The 18982-nt window shown below is 34.1% G+C and overlaps 3 protein-coding genes across 3 annotated transcripts; 1 reads left to right on the top strand and 2 right to left on the bottom strand.

Moving 5' to 3' along the window:
* Window positions 1-15: 15 nt before the first annotated feature.
* Window positions 16-6500, bottom strand: LOC103863856 (disease resistance protein RPS2). Its single transcript, XM_009141624.3, has one exon. The coding sequence runs from the start codon at window positions 2850-2852 to the stop codon at window positions 129-131; it is 2724 nt and encodes a 907-aa protein (XP_009139872.1). The 5' UTR covers window positions 2853-6500; the 3' UTR covers window positions 16-128.
* Window positions 6501-6779: 279 nt separating this feature from the next.
* On the top strand, window positions 6780-9031 carry LOC103863846 (protein phosphatase 2C 56). The gene is made up of 4 exons (XM_009141613.3): window positions 6780-7723; window positions 7793-8083; window positions 8230-8335; window positions 8429-9031. The coding sequence occupies exons 1-4, from the start codon at window positions 7202-7204 to the stop codon at window positions 8785-8787; spliced, it is 1278 nt and encodes a 425-aa protein (XP_009139861.1). The 5' UTR covers window positions 6780-7201; the 3' UTR covers window positions 8788-9031.
* A 249-nt stretch (window positions 9032-9280) lies between these two features.
* Window positions 9281-17878, bottom strand: LOC103863836 (plant intracellular Ras-group-related LRR protein 8). The gene is made up of 4 exons (XM_009141601.3): window positions 12223-17878; window positions 10779-10948; window positions 10305-10716; window positions 9281-9864 (listed from the first exon to the last, which is right to left on the bottom strand). The coding sequence occupies exons 1-4, from the start codon at window positions 12508-12510 to the stop codon at window positions 9538-9540; spliced, it is 1197 nt and encodes a 398-aa protein (XP_009139849.1). The 5' UTR covers window positions 12511-17878; the 3' UTR covers window positions 9281-9537.
* Between the last annotated feature and the right edge of the window lie 1104 nt (window positions 17879-18982).

Raw genomic sequence — 18982 nt, 5'->3', positions numbered from 1 at the left:
AGGCAACGGTGTTGGTAAAGTCTGCTCACGCTCTTAATATTTCTCTTGCAAAATAGTTTAACATTCATTCGTTTTCATGTACATTACTGACAGATGTTGATATGTATAGAATGTTCCAGGCTTTCATATCAATTCGGAACAAAGCGTGGTGAACAACAAATCTCTGTGATTGGTTGATCTTTTTCCAGTGCCTCCCACCATTTTTCATCACAGTAAACTGCTGGCAAGTTTGGCTGGACCCTTTCCTGAAATGGCAGTTTCTTCACTTTGGGGCACTTTATGATGACTAGAGTTTCTAGTTTCTGGAAAGAAAATCGAGATGGAAGGATGCTGCTTAGTTCCGGTAGATCCCTAATTGACAAAGTCTTCAGGCCTGGGAACAATACTAGATCTTCAATGGATGGACTCTCATGGTCACTAATCAGTTCCTCTAGCTCTCTGCAGTCGAACAGGTCAATCGTCTCTAGCTTTGGGAGTTGCTGAGCCCATGAGACGTTCTTTAGCTTGTGGCAGTGTGAAATGTTGATGCAACGGATGTTCCGCAGACTATCTTGGCTTACAGAACTTCCCCACACTCTGCTTAACTTGTGGAGGCTGTGTACCGTCAGAACCTCTAGACTTGGAAGCCAATCAACATCTGTAGGTGTGATCAGGTACTCCAAGTCATTGCAACTTTTAATGCTAAGTCTTCTTATGTTCCCACCGTGGTTTGAGAGTGATGAGAGATCGAAGTGGGGGAGACCATTGCATTCTTCGACGTGCAGATGATGTATACATTTATGCAAGGCGTCAAACTCGTAGAGTGTTTTCAGGCTCTCCAGTGAGAGAACCGTGATACCGAGTGTGGTGAGGTTTTCTAAGTGTTCCAAGTCGGCAAATCCAAGTTCTTCTTCATCTTCTCCATAGCTGTGCAGTTCCCAACCAGCGTAACTGTAGTATAGGTTCAGAACCTCGAGCTTGCTTAGCCAACATATGGCATCTCGTGGGATTGTCTGGAGAAACTGCGTTCTTTGTAGGTCTAGATGCTTCAGCATTCTAAGATTCCTAAGCTCTTGAGGCAGCACACTTATCTTTGTTCCCGACAGAGCTAGATGATACAACTCCACCAAATACTTAATAGACAGTGGGATCTCAGTGATACTTGTGAAGGACAAGTCAAGGACCCTGAGAACAGGCATATACATGAAAAAGTTTGCTGGAATCTTCTTCAAAGAGCTGTTCTGCTGGAGCAGCAATGTTGTCAGATTCGGGCATATGGGATTTTCAGGCAACATCTGGAGTCTGTTATCCAACAACGAAATCACCAACGTATGTCGCCATCTTTCTGTTTTGGGAGCTTCAGTAAGTCCCATGCTTGGCTCTACTAGGATCAACTCCTTATAAGTCCCCTGTTCAGATGCCATCCACAGTGCAAAGCTTCTAACGACATTATGCATCTTCACCTGCGTCTTCTCATCTCCGGTTTCCAACAAACACGCCGCTTTAAGATCTCCAACCAGAAAATATCCCTGGTATATAGTGTTAACGCCATGGGAGCTGATCAGAAACCCTTCTCCGACCCAGTACTCAACAAGCTGTTCGATCTCAATAGAGTGATCTTCTGGGAATAAAGCGCAGTACAAGAAACAAGTTCGAAGCAGATCGCTCTCTAGGTTGTCGTAGCTGAATTTTAAAAGAGCAAATACATAGTCCATACCCTTCATCTCTGCTGGAAATCTATTCAGAACTTCACTGGCGTGAATCCACTCCTCTTCAGTCTCTCTGTGAGCCATGGCTCCTCCTAAAGTGATCAACGCTAGTGGCAATCCACCGCATTTAGTGACAATGGTCTCAGCGTGCCGGCGAATCAACGGTGACTCCAAGAGATCTCTTCTCCCAAGTTTACCACAAAAGAGCTCCCACGCATATTGCTTCTCAAGAAAATCCACTCTCAGCTTGCATTCCGCACCCATTTTGCTGCATAATGCCATGGACCGTGTCGTGAACATCACTTTGCATTTGTTTTCCCTGTCAGGTCGAGGAACTCCTGTCTTGTCCAAGTCTATCTCTTCCCAGACATCATCAAGCAACAACAAGAACCGTCTCTGTTTCAAAGCTCTGTATATCTTGAAAGCTCTACCTTCCCCTGTCTCCTTCTCATCCCAAGATAAACCCAACCGCGCTCCAACAGCTTGCTGAATTGTACACTCTCCGAATTCACGGGACATTGTAACCCATATCAGTACATCGTACTGATGACCTTTTGTGATCAGCTCGTTGTTAATGCTCTGCATTAACGTTGTCTTCCCAACCCCACCAGGTCCATAAATCCCAATGATTCCTCTTTCTTCTTCTTCTTTACTGAGAAGTTCCCACACCCGTTCCATCATTGTGGTGTTCCCAACCACGGACTTGATAGGTATCTCCATAGAAGTCTCTTGAATCGACCCACCATCTGTTTCTATATCTTCAGAGCGTTGTCTCAGATCATTGATGCTCTTCAGTGTACCCAAAACCTTCTTGCTCAGTTTGTACTCAGCACAACCTAAGCAACTGAGGCATCTCCTCCGCGCTCTTTTCCTCTGTTCCCGACGCATAAACCTCCCTAGAATCGATTCTGTTCTTACCTCTGCTGCTTGCACCGCACTGAGCCACTCTCTGGCACGGTTTGTGCAGCTTCGACCCTCTAGATTGTCTCGTTGGATGCGTAGATTCAGGTCGTCACGTATGGCCTTCAGTTCACCTGTGGCTGTTTCGAGATCACTGATGGCTTGCTTAAGATCAGTCTTATGCCCTGCTCTTCTCTCTGCCATATTCATAGATTCACACAACGCCTGCGCTAAGCCCACGAGTAGAGATGAGATGCAATCCATTTGGAAGATTTTTCGCTCTTTCTTCACTTCCTCTCTCTGAGCAAACTAATTTTAAGTTGATAATTGCTGCGGTCGATCTGATCATACCGATACGGTGAGAGTTGATTCATAAAGTCAAGTCAACTACAATAGGCTTGTTGTGACTTGGTCCAAGTAAACGAGTAGATCTTTAAACAACTCATGATACTAAAGATATCCTCATGAATATATTTTTTTTTTTCAACATTTTCATTAAACACATTAAAACTTCCAAGATACAACATAGTTTTTCTTATGTAGCCTAGCTTGTTTAGCAAGGGAGTCTACAACATTAAGATTATCTCTAGATATGTAATGAAAAGTGTAATCTCTATGTCTTGAGATCTCAAGGATATCCTGTAGCACAAAGGCAGCCTCTGTGATACGGAAATTTCTGATGGTTTGTTCAGTTTTGAACAGATTTAACTCATCAAATAAACTCTCACAATCTCTCATGACGGCAACCTTAGAGTAGTTTAGTCGGCCCATTTGTTCAGGAGGGCTATTGCTTCAGCCTCTAAAGTAGAATTCATAGGCGCTTCTGCTGAGGATCCATGCATGATTTGGGTGCCTTCTCTTCTGTGTAAAGACCAGCCAAACCCCATCTCCTCTCTAGAAGACTTCCATGAAGCATCCACTAGGCCACTCTGCACTGAAAAAACGCATGATTTAGCGTTTCCATCTGTTCTTCACAAACCGGACATGTTTTGTCCATTTTTACTCCTCTCCTCCAAAGATTATATTCCCCCATGTGCCATTCTCCACCAGAAAGTCTTTATGTTTGGATGAATATTAAGAGATCAGATAGATGAACAACACTTCCTGACTTCTTCAGATATAACAGCATTTTTTTCCTTGTTTCCTGCTTCCATTGTTGAGAAGCTTCTCTGAATATAGTAGTACCCTAAAAGTAATAATATTTAATTGAAACGTTATGCCAAATCTCTCTCCAATAGACTTTTGCGTTGACTTGCTAATGAGTGTTCTCATGTTAAGATTAGACTCTCTACTAAATCTAATTATGAATGCCACATGTAGCTGTGATAAATTTCAACATAGGAAGTAATATATAACCTTGGCCTCTTAGAGCATCAGCATCAGCATCAGCAAACCCCCTCTTGGGGTTCATCTTTTCAATTTTTTATTATTAAACTTTTTTTCTTTTTTTTGATTTAAAAAAAAAAAAAAAAATTAGACCAATTGCGGGCCGCCACGACACGTGGGACCCGCGCTACAGTGATGAACTCTAGGAGAGAGGGGTTCAGCCCAAAGAGCTTTAGGAGAGAGGGGTTTATGTGATTTAGTTATTTTTTTTTTCTTGATTTCTGTGTGAACTCTCCCTATAAACCCTCAATGCACGTGGTCTTAATGATTCTATCTAAGACTCTAAGTTCTCAAAATTTATATATGGTAATCGACCGCATGCAGTAATGGTTAACATTACGCTAACTGATACACAGTTACATACTGGTTCGTAGTTAGTACTTAGATCACTATACGTGACTATTCTTTGAATGAACATATCATAATAATTGAGATGAATTGATGCTCAGTTGCCACAGAAACATTATTCTGAATGTGGTCCGGTTTCTTTATGATGGTGTCATGAGTTTTGGGCTCAAGGAAAAAAAACACTGAAGAGTTGAAAAATAATTACAAGCCTTTCTGTTGTTAATGGAGACAAGAAGAGTATGTTCCATATCAAAAGAATCGAATAGTCTGTTTCACCCAGAAAATGGGAGGCATCGATGATGTGTATGGATGTAATAAAACACCACATTATTCCTTTATTTAATTTAAAATATGACTAATATATATAATTAGTTAATGATATTCCCTTTGTTTCTAAAAGTAGAATGTTTTACATAATTTTAATGTTGTAATATATAAGATGTTTTCATTTTTCTAGGTAATTTTTATTTTATTAAAAACTGTGTATCCAATCATATTTTAATAGTCTATTTTGTAATTGGTTGAATATCATTAATTTATAGTTTTAATAATACTTTCTAAAAAATAATAGTTTTCTTAATATGTGTGTTTCTGCCTAAACAATACTATTTAGGAATAGATGGGGTATATAGTAGTAGTACCCTTCTTTGATTTAATTAGGTTATAATTACGAGTTGAACAACCTTTACTTCGTCCCTTAATCGCGTTGCCCTCAAGGAAAGCTAAAAGATTAACACAATAAATAAGCAAACATTAACCAAAATATCCACTATCCATTTTCTTGGCCATCTTCTCATTTTTTTTGTTTCATTTAAGCATATGTTGATTTCCAAATATTTTATCTACTTACTTTTTATTTTATTTACCATAAATAGTTGATGATTGGTTCATTGAATCTGAGGTGTCTTGGGTATTTTGTCTGTTGCCCATCATCCAGAACCAACTTTCACATTTCCATTTACAGATAACATTTCGTTTACACAGTATCCAAAGAATACGACACAAGTGGCATAAAACATATGGAACTTGGTAAAATAGTTTTATAGTAACGTTCTGTTATGCACAAAAAAAAGGTAACGTCAACCAATATAATGTTATTTATTTGAGTTATTAAGAACCAAAAGAATAGGAAAATAAATAAAACAAGAGAAAGACAAGATATTTACGGAATTAAAAGGTTTGTCTTTGTCAGTGGTGCAATGAACCTTTCTTTCTCTCATCTCTCCCGCCACCCAACTAACACATCTCCGACCGTACACGTCACCCCCTCTCGGTCACCAAAACTGGACTTTTCTTCCTATACGTGTCCCTCATCGACCGGTTTCTGTTAAACATGGGACCCAATATTATTCACATTTTTTTTCTTAAATTTATAGATTTTAAAACATTGACGGATTCTCTCATGTTCTTGGTTCATTGCTCAATTATGTCCATGATGAGTCCTATCATAATGTTCAGTCGGAATCATGTTTTTATTTTCTGTATTGCGAGTTTGCGACAACAGCAACAGTATATGTTGTGGAAAAGAAATCAAAAGAAAATTAATGCACGTAGATTTTAACGTATTTCGTGTAAATTTATAATTGCAAGACCGATTCTTCTCTTCATATTGTGAGGAAAATACCAATTTCTTTCAGCTCTGCATAACCATTTCATGGCTACATAAATTTTTAAAATAATTAAGATTGAATAATCTAGGTTATGGTGTATGTTCATATGCTAACATATACATACAAACAATGCTTTTAGGTTTTAAGTTTGACCAAAAATAGTTTCTAAGATATATAGTTTTAGATTATTTGACTAATGATTCCCCTTAAATTATAATTATTCAGATATTATACAGGCTGTCTTCCATATTTACAGAATATAAGAACATCCAATTCTATTATTCTTATACTGAAAATGACAGAAGTTTGATTGTTTTTTTAATATCTAAATGGTATATGAGTATATTTTTAGTCCAATGTTTAGAAGTTTCTAATAAATTTTGTTAATGACAAATAAATATGTTGTAAATTACGCCTTAAATCCGAATGTGACACGTATGTCTATTAGTGAAAGACATCTATAAAACTACATTAAATTCATTAAACCGATGACCTAACTAAAGTTTAGAAGCTAAACGGAGTATTTCTTTTGACAAAAAAAAAGAATTACTTGGTGTAATAATATTTGATGATTCAACATTTATTTGTACAAAGTTATTAAAAGTAAAAAAAAAAGCCGAGCAATGAATCAAAATAAAATACAAAAAAATTATTGAATACAGAAAAGTTGGAAAGCAGGTGTCTTTTTCTGATTTTAAAATTTCAAGAACGAAACATCTCCCCTTATTACAAAAACAACAAAATAATTAAAAACAGAAGTTTTATAATGTAATAAAATAAAGATAAATAATATCTACTCAAGTAATAACATAAATAGCAGATTTGAAGGGATTCTTGCCTCTGCATTACCTATCTCCACTTCCCTTCCCTTCTTTCTTTCTCCTTTTATCTGTGAACAAGAAGAAAAAAGAGAGCCTTCTTTCAACTTCTAGGTAGTTGAATCTACAAACAGCATTAGCTGGAAAAATTAATTGAAGAAAGAGAGAGATACAATCTTTAAGAGGCTGTAACGAATTACCCACAACCCAGGAAACCCTGATAAATATTTGATCTTTCCCGGGAAAGTTTTGGTGTATCATGGGAATCTTGTCTCCATACCTTCTAATAAAGTTGATCTCTTAAATTTTTTCTTGTAGAAACCTGTCGAGTTTTCGTTTTTTGTTCCATTAATAGATCAAACCATCTTTACACAGCCAAACAACAAAAAAAAAGCTCAAACCTTTACAAAAAAAAAAATTCTGAGAAAAATTCAAAAAAAACAGAGCATCAATGGAGGAAGTATCACCGGCCGTCGCTATGCCTTTCATGCCGTTCCCTGAACAGCAGATGGAGTTGGCAGGGATCATGTTGGGTAAAGGCTACTGCAACGGTCAGTACTCGTCTCAGGATTCGGAGAACGGCTCGTGCTCTGTTTCTGGGTCTAGGAAAGTTTTGACCTCGCGGATCAACTCACCTAACTTGAACATGAAGAAGGAACCATCATCATCATCATCATCATCATCGTCGTCGTCGTCGTCGGAGATAGTTGTCGCTGGAGAAGAGATCAACGGCTCAGATGAGAGATCGAAGAAGATGATAAGCAGAACAGAGAGCAGGAGTCTGTTCGAGTTCAAGAGTGTGCCTTTGTACGGTGTGACTTCGATCTGTGGGAGGAGACCGGAGATGGAAGACGCTGTCTCCACGATACCGAGGTTCCTCCAATCTCCGACAAACTCGATGTTAGACGGTCGGTTCAATCCTCAGACAACCGCTCATTTCTTCGGTGTCTACGATGGTCACGGCGGGTCTCAGGTAAACATCGATGGATCTCCTCTGTTTAATTCAAAGGATGGATCTTGATTGGTCTTTGTGTTTGTGTAGGTGGCGAACTATTGTAGAGAGAGGATGCATTTGGCTTTAGCGGAGGAGATTGCGAAGGAGAAGCCGATGCTCTGCGATGGTGACACGTGGCAGGAGAAGTGGAAGAAGGCTTTGTTTAACTCGTTTCTCCGCGTTGACTCGGAGGTGGAGTCGGTCGCGCCGGAGACTGTTGGGTCAACGTCGGTGGTTGCGGTAGTTTTCCCGACTCATATCTTTGTAGCTAACTGCGGCGACTCCAGAGCCGTTCTTTGCCGCGGCAAAACTGCGCTTCCGTTGTCGACTGACCACAAAGTAAGCTATTTTTCCGACAAAAACAGTTTGGATCTCTGTTAAGATTGGTTGTGTCAAAATGTTGAATTTAATTTAATTTCATTTTATTTTACAAAAAAAAAGATTTTGAATCGTTTTCTGATGTGTGTTTTGTGTAATGTGTATAGCCGGATAGAGAAGATGAAGCGGCGAGGATTGAAGCTGCCGGAGGGAAAGTGATCCGGTGGAACGGAGCTCGTGTGTTCGGTGTTCTCGCCATGTCAAGATCTATTGGTAAGCTTTCTTGTATTACTAACTAAAAAGAATCAATGGTTCTTGAAATAAAAACAATTTTTTCTTACAAAACATGTATTGTGTGTGTGACAGGCGATAGGTACTTGAAACCGTCGATCATTCCTGATCCGGAAGTGACGGCTGTGAGGAGAGTCAAAGAAGATGACTGTCTGATTCTAGCGAGTGACGGTGTTTGGGATATAATGACGGATGAGGAAGCGTGTGAGATGGCGAGGAAGCGTATTCTCTTGTGGCACAAGAAGAACGCTGTGGCTGGAGATGCGTCTTTGCACACGGATGAGAGGAGGGGCGAAGGGAAAGATCCGGCGGCGATGTCTGCGGCTGAGTACTTGTCAAAGCTAGCTTTACAGAGAGGAAGCAAAGACAACATAACTGTGGTGGTTGTTGATTTGAAGCCTCAGAGGAAATTCAAGAGCAAACCTTTGAACTGAAACCGAGGGTCCTTTTTCTTAATTTTTATCAATGAATATGGGTCTCTCAAAGAAAATACTTATAATTTGTGCTTAAATTATTTTTAACTAACACGTTATAAAATCATATGAGATGAATGTAGCTTAATGTGTTTTAAGCTATTTGTATCGTCCTAAAACCCTTTGTATTTTTGTTCCCGGGCTAATTTGTAATATGGTTACAATATACATTAAAACCTAGACATTTAATATTATAGTTTATCCAGTTTCAATATATTGCCATTATTGCGTATGAAAATGGAAACATATTTTACTTTCTATTGAAAATAATGTCTCAGAAGCCATATAGCATCTCCTAAATGTATATCAGAACATCTCTTCTAGTCGATAGAAAATATAAGTTTTGGTGGTAAAAGAATTTGCTCAAACAAATGTCTCATCTAGGCCCATATTTTTCTTCCCAGACGGACTCAGGCCTAACTGGGGAAGATACTGCATAGCACGACTGAGGATATTTTCAAAATGCGATCTTACATTATTATTACGTACACACATAAATCAATCTACAAAGTCTATGTCATAATTTACAAATGTGTTTCAACAAAACTGAAACAAAAAAACAGCCACAAAAGCCACCCAAAAGTCTATGATACATATAAAGGAACGCTACAAGCAAAAATAGATACAAAGGAAACAACGTTGCATGCAAAAAACAAAAAAAACAGAAAGTGTGAAGACGGTTTGGTGAATATAAAACACACAGAAGTAACACTACCTATACCTTGGAGGAGAGAAATACGCGGAGAGTGGAGACAAGAGGCGTCGAGGGTTGAAGAGGGACACGTGTCTTGGGGAAGCGATTCCGTCGATTTGGCGGTAATCGGAGACGTTGATGAAACCTTCCCTCTCGTCTCCATGGCTGTCACCGCCGGTTCTCCTTCCTGGAGACCTTCCCGGAGATGAGCTCAGGCCGTGAAAGGTCTTGAACTTGACCATCTTACCAATGCCCCACAACTTCTTCTTTGTCGGAGTTTTCTTGTTAGACTCGGTCATCTTCTCGCTCATGTACTGCTTCACTGCTTCCAAACCATTTTCCACCTGGTGTATTATCATGAAACATAAAACTATATCACAAACTTTATTATATGTTATATTAATCTATATATTCACTACTCTCAAGTTTTTTTTTTGTAATGTTTTACCAAAAAAAAAAGGAAGTTTCTTTTGATATGTTAATTAGCGTTAAAATCTAACAAATACTTATATCCAAATAAATATCATACTTGCGTTTTCTTACACACTACAGATAGTAATGCTTGTGAAGCAATCTAAGCTCTGTATTCTATATTAATTTCTGTTGAATGCATTTTTTATATTAAAAATCGACTATATAAGAACTTTAAATAGATTGTTATTAAAACATAAAACGTCTCTTTTTACTTTCGTCAAAAAGAACAGAATAAGTTTTTTTTTTTTTTTTTTGGTCAAATAAGTTAATCAATAGTATAGTAATGTAAGATAAATTAAGTTGTTCGTACCACTTCAAAAGGTGGGGAGACGAGAGGGTTACCCTCCACGGATAGCTTCTGAATCTTGCGGAGACAGCCGATGGAATCCGGTAAAACCTTAATTCCGTTATAACTAACGTCAAGCTCCACGAGAGATATCAATAACCCAACGGAGTAAGGCAACGTCTTCAAGTGCTGGAAGTTCTGGCTAACGTTAAGGACCTGAAGGTTCACGAGGTTCTCTAGATCCTCAGGGAGCGATCCAAGGTGGTTAAGCCGAGCGTCGAGCACACGAAGCGACGTTAAGTGGCCAAGGGAGCTTGGTAACACGATAAGCTTGTTCGAGTTGACGGAGAGCTTTGTCAGATTCGTTAGCTCGAACCCTATCGTGTCTGGAAGCGTCGTCAGCTCGTTGAAGTTGGCGTTCAGCTCTTCCAACGATCTGCGTTTTATAGCGTTTTAGTACATATGGATAATATGGTTACGAGGAAGGATTTTACGTACCTGCAATCTTCGATAGTTTTGGGGAGAGCTTGTAGGTTGTTTCCAGAGACATTAAGAACCTTAAGCTTGGAAAGACATCCAATGGAGTTGGGGAGCGTTTTGAGCTGATTAGAGTGCAAATCCAATGTCCACAAATTTAACATTCTCGCTACTAGAGACTCCGGAATTTGCTGTATGAGAAACTAGATAAATGAGTCTCAGCATAGTTTTAAGTCGTACATGTATAAAATAAGGCTAGTGAAATGGATTAAATTCAAATCCGAAGGGTACATAACTACAATTTACGATAAAAAAAAACAATGAAATGAACACTATGTATAAAATAAGGCTAGTGAAATGGATTAAATTCAAATCCGAAGGGTACATAACTACAAATTTACATATCGTAAAAACTAATTTGATTGTTTTTTTTTCCTTATATTTTCTTTCATTATTTTAGTATTCTTTCTAACCCTATTGAGTGGGCGGGGATTTCAACCCATGGCCCTCAAGTGAGTTTGAGGGTTGCCAACTTTATACTCGAAGAGTTAAACTAGTAACAAAAGAGAAGAGAGAGTTAAAATTTAAAAGTTAAAACTGATATTTTCTCCAAAAAGAAGAGGTTAAAACTGATGTTATGTTATTTCATCAGTGGTGGTGTGTTATTTAAGTATCAGACAATATCTTTTGGCAACGAGTATTTATCGTATTTTATCTAGATAATATTGCTCCCGCTTCCCGGAAGAAGACATATTCAATACAGCAGAGTAAAATACAGAAGTAAATGTTAGTAAATCGATATCATATTTACGAATAGTTGATGGCTTGATGCTGTTCATTTATATTATATATTTATATATAACAATTTTGTAACACGAGTACTTTTCTTAAGAAAAATGGACACTTGTGGCTCAACTGCTTATACACCCAAACGGTGAGTAAATAAAAGATCGAATATGCTTTCTAAGGTTCGAGTTGACGTAAACAAATAGGCTAAGATATTTTATGTGGACGATGCCAAGATGATTTTAATATTTCTGGAAAATTTTGCTTTGTTGTGCTACTTTTGGTAAAATTTGTTTAATCCGTAAACCTTTTGTTTTGTTACACATAATAGACATTTAATTATCTTTTCTTTCATGAAATCAAACAGGAATCTTTTCAAAGAAAAATCGAACAGGAAATGACAAAATCCACAAATTAAGGAATACAACAATTCATGCATATGCAAATCTACGATCTTTATCATTTCTTTATTTTGTAGTTAGCAACTTAGAAACGATCTTTTTAATATAATTAGAGCCCACCAGTAAATAAAATTCATTTAACACAAACCGTATTAGTTTTTTTAATAGTGACAGAAATGTCTATTTTCATCATGAAAACTTCTTTTCCACGGATTTTTAGTCAAAACTGAATAATTACGGTTGATGAAAAGTACATATGATCCAATATATATATATACCTGAATATTGTTGTTGGAGAGATCGAGTTTTGAGATTGAAGCTAAGTTGATAGAAGATGCTGAGAGGGAAGCCAAGGACATCCCGCTGAGATCAAGAGTCTTGAGATCCTGCGGGCGATCTCCTTCTCCAGCCGCAGCAGCTGTCGCCGCACCACCACCATCAATGGCCGATACACTTCTCCTCGTCGTTTTCTTACGTGGAATATTGATTGGTCCCACCTTATTGAAATTCTTCATCATCCCCGTTGTCGTCATTGTCATCTGATTCATGTGCTCGTAACCCATCATATCTTCCTATGTGCATGTGCATATATTAATATACACAAAGACGAATCCACAAAGCAAGAGAGCTAAGGGAGCTAAGGGGAAAAGAGATGGAGAAAGAGAGAGAGAAAGAGGTTATGAAGATGTGTTATAAATGAGTTGAAAAGATATCCTACTTATATAGGAGTACAATAAAGATATCGGAGAGAGAGTTGAAAATTGGAATGTAGGATATGTACGGATGATCAGAGGGCGTTGAAAACTTGAAATTTATCTCTCTCTAGATTTTGGTGTTGTTTATACTAGTATCTACTCCTATACATTTACATATCATTTTTCTATATTTGTCTTATTTAGTTATAAACTGAAACCATCTACTTATATGGTATTATAATTATAAAAATAACATGCTCTGGAAACTAAAACTGTATTTTCTGTGTTTTCTGACGATGGATGTTAATTTTGTCTGTAGATTATTAATTTTGTTACATAAAATCGCAATAATAGTTCAGAAGAATTAAAATTTAAAGATGATTTCCAAGTTGATAACTAGTATTTTTATAGATGGTCTTCAACCTATGAACATATATATACATGTATATATGTATAAAAAATTAACATCCCACCTACGTAATTAGGTATAAGAGATATAGAGCACTTCTTTTAATGAGATACCTAAAATCTCCACGATAGTATTATTTAATATATTGTTTTGTAAATTATTGAATTTTAATTTTTTTTTAAAAAAAATTTAGCCAATTATAAGGTGGCCAGAGAAGTTCTAAAGAGATTTTTATGATTTCTTTTTTGAAAACTTATATCCATCATCTCTTTATTTTAAAATATTTATACATTTTTATTGTTGAAATACTATGAAAATTCTCTAGAGTTGTTTTAATATACATATATATGAAGACTTAGAAGAATAAGTAATGGTTACAAAACTTAAAGCTAAAGGATATGTTAGAACTATATCTGTTAGAGATCCGGATATCTGAATTATTAAAAAAAGAGAAAAAAAAACTATATCCCTTAGAGCTTTGTCAACAATTTCTACGACATTATAATACATATCGTTATGCGAATTTTGATTATTACGCATTAAATGATTAATATGTCATTATATATGTACGGGAAATACTTTAAAAACAAAAGGATATGTCCGAGAAGGGAAGCGAAGGTACGGTCCCGTATTAGCTGTATGCCACGTCAGTCATTTGAATGAGTCAGCTTTTCAGAAGGGTGGACTTTTATTTTTCATTTGAGTAATCCGCTAATCTCGCAAGTCACTACCCGATTTTCTTCATACATATTAAGAAAGAAAAAACAATCTTATCTTAAGGTGGTTTTCGCTGCACCGTCTAATGTGTTTTTAATTGGTAATTAGTTAAGTAAACTAAGCGGTTTATAAAATAAAATTAAGAATTACATAAATTCGATTGATTAAATGCAATTTGGATTTTTTGGAGTTAATCTTTTTTTTTTTAACAACTATTTTTTGGAGTTAATCAAATCCACGTTCCACGATTATAAATCTGGTTTAGTGTACAGTAAGGCAGGATATAGAGAAGATTTCGACAGATTTTTAGTCGACCTTGTGATATTTTAGAGATATTTGATCTACTAAATTTGGTGAATATTTTCTTTTGAAGGTTAGGAAGCCACATGACTACATCGACTACTACCACATTAGTAGCATCTCCAACCATCTCCAACCAACTTCAGATTTTCAATTTCAAATTTTGAAGTTTTATGTCATTTCAACCCAATTTCAAATCCTTAAATTTTAAGGTTGTAAATAGTGAAATCTTAAATTTAAAGTTTCACTATTTACAATCTCAAAACTATTTTTTATTTTCTTTTTGGTTCTTATAGTTATTTCTTTCAATAAATATTAGTAACTTTTGTTAATATTAATAACTATAATGTAAATAAATAAAAAATTTAAAGATTTTTTTGAAGATTCGTAGTTGGAGTAATCAACCCTCAAATCTTTATTTTGAAGTTTTGTATTCTTTAAAATGAAGTTTTGGGTTAGAGGTGTTCTAAGACAACGCAAATACATGTATGTATGTATATACACCATCTATATACCACACTACAGTCCACTTGGCCGTCATGTAGCTTTGAAAAACTTCCGACCCAAAAAAAAAAAACCTTCCGACCCCCACAATATTAGCCACAATGTCTTTCTGGTCTATCAATATAGGAATGCCATCAATATATTGTATTATCCAGTGGCCAAGCTAGTCAAATTTTCCACTGGGGTCAATTTGATTCCAACCATATGCTATAGCAGTCATATTAGTTTACTTTGTAACATTTGACCAAATTCTTTCTTGAAATACAAGTAAGTGAAATTCATAGGGGTCAAATGACCCCCTTCATTTGTGATGCCTCCACTACTGGCATTATCTACAACTACAAATTGATTATAATATTAGCTCATACGTACGTAATGCAGTGTTAATACTCATTGAAGATAATATTTTCATCTTTTAAATGTATTTGTGATTTACTCAATTCGGGTTATGTATATAATAGTTTTAGCTCACTATAGACTTGACGACTTTTTATGGTATCTCTTATATACTAAATCACAAGTCACTCAACCAATCATATTTTGCCACATATTTAATGTTTAAGTTTTTAAGAAAATCAATTATTAAAAAGAAAAAAATGAAACGAATCAATTTATTTCTTTTCTACGTAAAATAAAAAAATAATGGTTTCAACTGCCTTAACCACTGCAAGCACGATCTCCACCTCCTCTATTACATCAACTATAAATGAACTCTCAAATCACTTCGATAACAAATCTGTTTATAAAATTATTCCAAACTGCTTAATTTCTTCCACAAAGTAACCTTTACTTTTATCTTTCATATAATTCCTTTTCCTCATAAAAGCGTTTTGAAGTTGCAGACACAATCGATATCGTGGACAAAATGATTTTGAAAAGGATGAAGCGAATTGATAGATGGCTTTCAGAAATTGGCAGGTGTACATTGGTTAGTGGTGTGGACAATTTATATAATAGTTTTTTTGTTTATTTGTGGTAAATAGTTCATACAATAGTTGTTTAGCAGGAAAATAAGTAATAAGTTTTAAGTGATAGATGGCATTTAGTTATCTTCCGGTATGCAGTTTTGAGTTCTTTTTAACTTTTTTGCAGAGGGATAGTTGTTACCACGTCATCATGTGATGAAATTCTTTCTCGAACCAAATGTGCTTGACTCAAAATATATCTATGTTACTATGTATCAGATTGAAACCGCAGAAGAGTGAAATGATGGTGAAGAAGAATCTTCAAACTTACAATGAGATTGTCTACTTAATAATTAAAGTCGACGATGGTTAAAGAAGAATGAAACAGAAGGAGACTCCAACAAACTAGAGACTGTCAACCAACACGTTGCTCATATTTTGATTGCTAGGTCAGATTTATAACATTGTATTCGAAGGGGTATATAACAAAACCTTTTATCAATAATTTTTCTTCTCTTTAATAATTATGGCTGAAAAATGTTTTTTGCTTGAAAATTTATTAAATCTCGAATTGGTACAACCCCTAAAAGTTTTTTTTCTGAACAGTATTTAATATAACAAATATCAGAAGCTTAGCATATTGAATGTCTGGATATGCTTGAGGTCATTTGAATTTGGTAAAACAGAAATAAAGTAAAATATAATTAAGTAATGAGTTAAATATGTTTACATCTGTGAAATTATTAGTATACTATCTCATATTTTGGTCAACCACATCTAAATTATGCAATATGTTTTAACTATTTTTTACTAATAGATAAACTGCAATATCATGTTATCATCAATACTTTATATACTACTCCTTCTGTTTTACAAAGAGTGTCACTTAGACACTTCTCACACATATTAAGCAACTCATTAAAATGTATTTATATTTTCATTAATATCATATATCTAACCAATAGTATTTTTGGATAAATCGATTTATTTATAAAATTAATGCATTTTGTAATTAATTTTGAACTGAAAAGATGTATAAATTGCATTGATATTGTAGAATAACATTTTTTGTGAAACAAGAAAAATGAGTTAAAGTGACACTTAATATAAAACAGATGGAATATTGTTTTGTTAATATAACTGCAGAAAGTAACGCTTAGCAATAATTGTTTTGTCAATATAACTCCAGAATGTAAAGCTTAGCTATAGTTGGTTTAGTACATGTAATTTTAAAATTTACTATGTATGTAAATATAATTGATTTGTTTCTTAAAAAAAAGTACTTGATTTTACATTGCAATATGCATTCAAAACGGGTCAATCCGCGCAATAGCGCGGGAAATATCTAGTTATATATATATTATCTATTTAATATAGCATTGTATTAAAAATATATATATACCCGGCCCCTGTTCATAGTACGGCGGTTTATGTTTTCTGTAGTAGATAATCTTCTTATCTTAGTGGAAAGAACTTAAGAAACTAACCGTCTGACCTTTTATTTTTGTCTTCGTGAATTACGTAAAAAATTGAAATTTGAAATTATCTATATATAAATTCTCAGCATAACCTCATATTCTGGGACCAATAATGATTTTCAAAAGCCAAAGATGGTAATTTCATAACCTTATATATATATATTTCAGTTTTTTTTTTTTTTTTTTTTGTAAACTTATACTAGGTGACCGGCCCGCACCCTGTGCGGACATAACAAAATTCAAAATATAGAATAAATAGTGTATAGTTTTAGAAGTAACGGATTTTACATCTTAATACCACCGTCTTTGCGAGAAAATGGAGAAAAGCTGGTACTCAATATTTGACATGGACGAGAGGGAACAAAGTAACTTCAGTATCAAGAGGCAGTTAAAGTGTATATGTATAATTGCAACGTCCCAAAATAATTTGTGTGTTTAAGAAGAAAATTTCAAGAGAGATTTTATATTGTAATAAGGTAAGTCATTACAAACGAATTAAGAATTTAGAAACATTAAGGTAAATTGGCATTTAAAATTTTAATAAATATGATAATAACTTGGGCAAGAAATGTTTAAAATAAATAAGGTAACTTACATTTAAACTATTCATAAGTTACTTTGCAACTTGTACATGTCAAATCAGAAAACAACAAGTACAATAAGAAAAGAGCTTAAGAAAACAAAAATGATGATATAGCTCACCTTCCCAAAGAACATATAGAACCTCTTATTATAATTTAAAACATATGATAAGCCAATATAAATAATTTTATAAATTTATTTATAATTTAATAAATGATTTATAAAACATGCATGCAATTTATTAGACATTAATAGTTATTATGATACTTTATATATAAATATAAGGCTTTCTATACGTATATAAAATCATTATATCAATTCAAATAAACATTTTTGTTTCTTATTTTATATAATTTATAAATATATAAAAAATTTGATCACATTATTACTCTTTCATAGTTTCAACAATTAGTTACTATAAATAATTATTTCTAAAATTATGTAGATTATTTGGAAAGTGGTAATTGAATTACCCTTTTAGATATAATTATAATAAATAAAATCTTCAAAACATCGGCCAATCAAATTATAACAATTTGAAGAGTTCATTTACGATTGACACGTAATAAAAAAATCACTTATATGACTTCTCAATCAATATGTAGTAGGTTTATATTTTTATAAATAATTTATAACATTTTATAAATTATTTTAAAATTCTATTAAATTTATTATTTAAACAACGTTAAATAATTTAAAAATAATATTAATAAACATGTTTGGATTTTGTTATATTTAAAATAGTTATTATATAACTATATTCGAATACAATTCATCAAGTAGAGTGTAAAACTATTATAATTATCTTATATAAAATTTTGTTCATTATATTTTATAGTTTATAAATATTGAGAGTAATAAATAAAACATTATTAATCTTTCTATAATTTAGAGAATTAGTTTCCAGAAATTGTTATTTGTAATATTCTTTAGATTATATGGCATGTGATGTTAAATGATTTTAGACTTACCTTAAATTTGTAGATCTAAATTAAATAAATAAAAATTAAGAACAATCGACCAATCAAATTATAACAATTTTTTGAAAATTCACCTATGAGCGACACGTCACCAGAAATCACTAAAGTGACTTCTTTTTCAAAATATCGAATAAATAGTGCATAGTTTTAGAAGTAACAGATTTTATATTATCATTAATTAGAATTGTATTGTATATGTGTTGTAATTCTTTATTTTAGGTGAATAATATTATTTTTACATAAATAATATCAAAAAATTTATGTAGACATATTAAAAGAAAATATAATAAAATTGAAAATATTATCTATAAATAATATAAATTATGGAGTACAATTCTCGATAAAGAACACAAAATCCATTAGAAACCTGTAAAAAATTTCTTAAATTTTGTAAGCAATTGGACGTGTTAATATTATTTGATAGATCTATAAGTTTCTAAATTTTATTGAACAGAAAATAATATTAAA

The sequence above is a fragment of the Brassica rapa genome, chromosome A01 (assembly GCF_000309985.2).
Source record: "Brassica rapa cultivar Chiifu-401-42 chromosome A01, CAAS_Brap_v3.01, whole genome shotgun sequence".
Taxonomy (NCBI): domain Eukaryota; kingdom Viridiplantae; phylum Streptophyta; class Magnoliopsida; order Brassicales; family Brassicaceae; genus Brassica; species Brassica rapa.
This window is presented reverse-complemented; position numbering and strand designations above follow the sequence as displayed.

Bases quoted from the DNA above. Each gene is read 5' to 3' on its own strand.
- LOC103863856 (XM_009141624.3), bottom strand. From the start codon at position 2,852: ATGGATTGCATCTCATCTCTACTCGTGGGCTTAGCGCAGGCGTTGTGT.
- LOC103863846 (XM_009141613.3), top strand. From the start codon at position 7,202: ATGGAGGAAGTATCACCGGCCGTCGCTATGCCTTTCATGCCGTTCCCT. The intron at 8,084-8,229 runs GTAAGCTATTTT...TAATGTGTATAG, and splicing joins CGTTGTCGACTGACCACAAA to CCGGATAGAGAAGATGAAGC. The intron at 8,336-8,428 runs GTAAGCTTTCTT...TGTGTGTGACAG, and splicing joins CGCCATGTCAAGATCTATTG to GCGATAGGTACTTGAAACCG.
- LOC103863836 (XM_009141601.3), bottom strand. From the start codon at position 12,510: ATGATGGGTTACGAGCACATGAATCAGATGACAATGACGACAACGGGG. The intron at 10,949-12,222 runs GTATATATATAT...TTTCTCATACAG, and splicing joins TCTCCAACAACAATATTCAG to CAAATTCCGGAGTCTCTAGT. The intron at 9,865-10,304 runs GTACGAACAACT...ATAATACACCAG, and splicing joins TCTCCCCACCTTTTGAAGTG to GTGGAAAATGGTTTGGAAGC.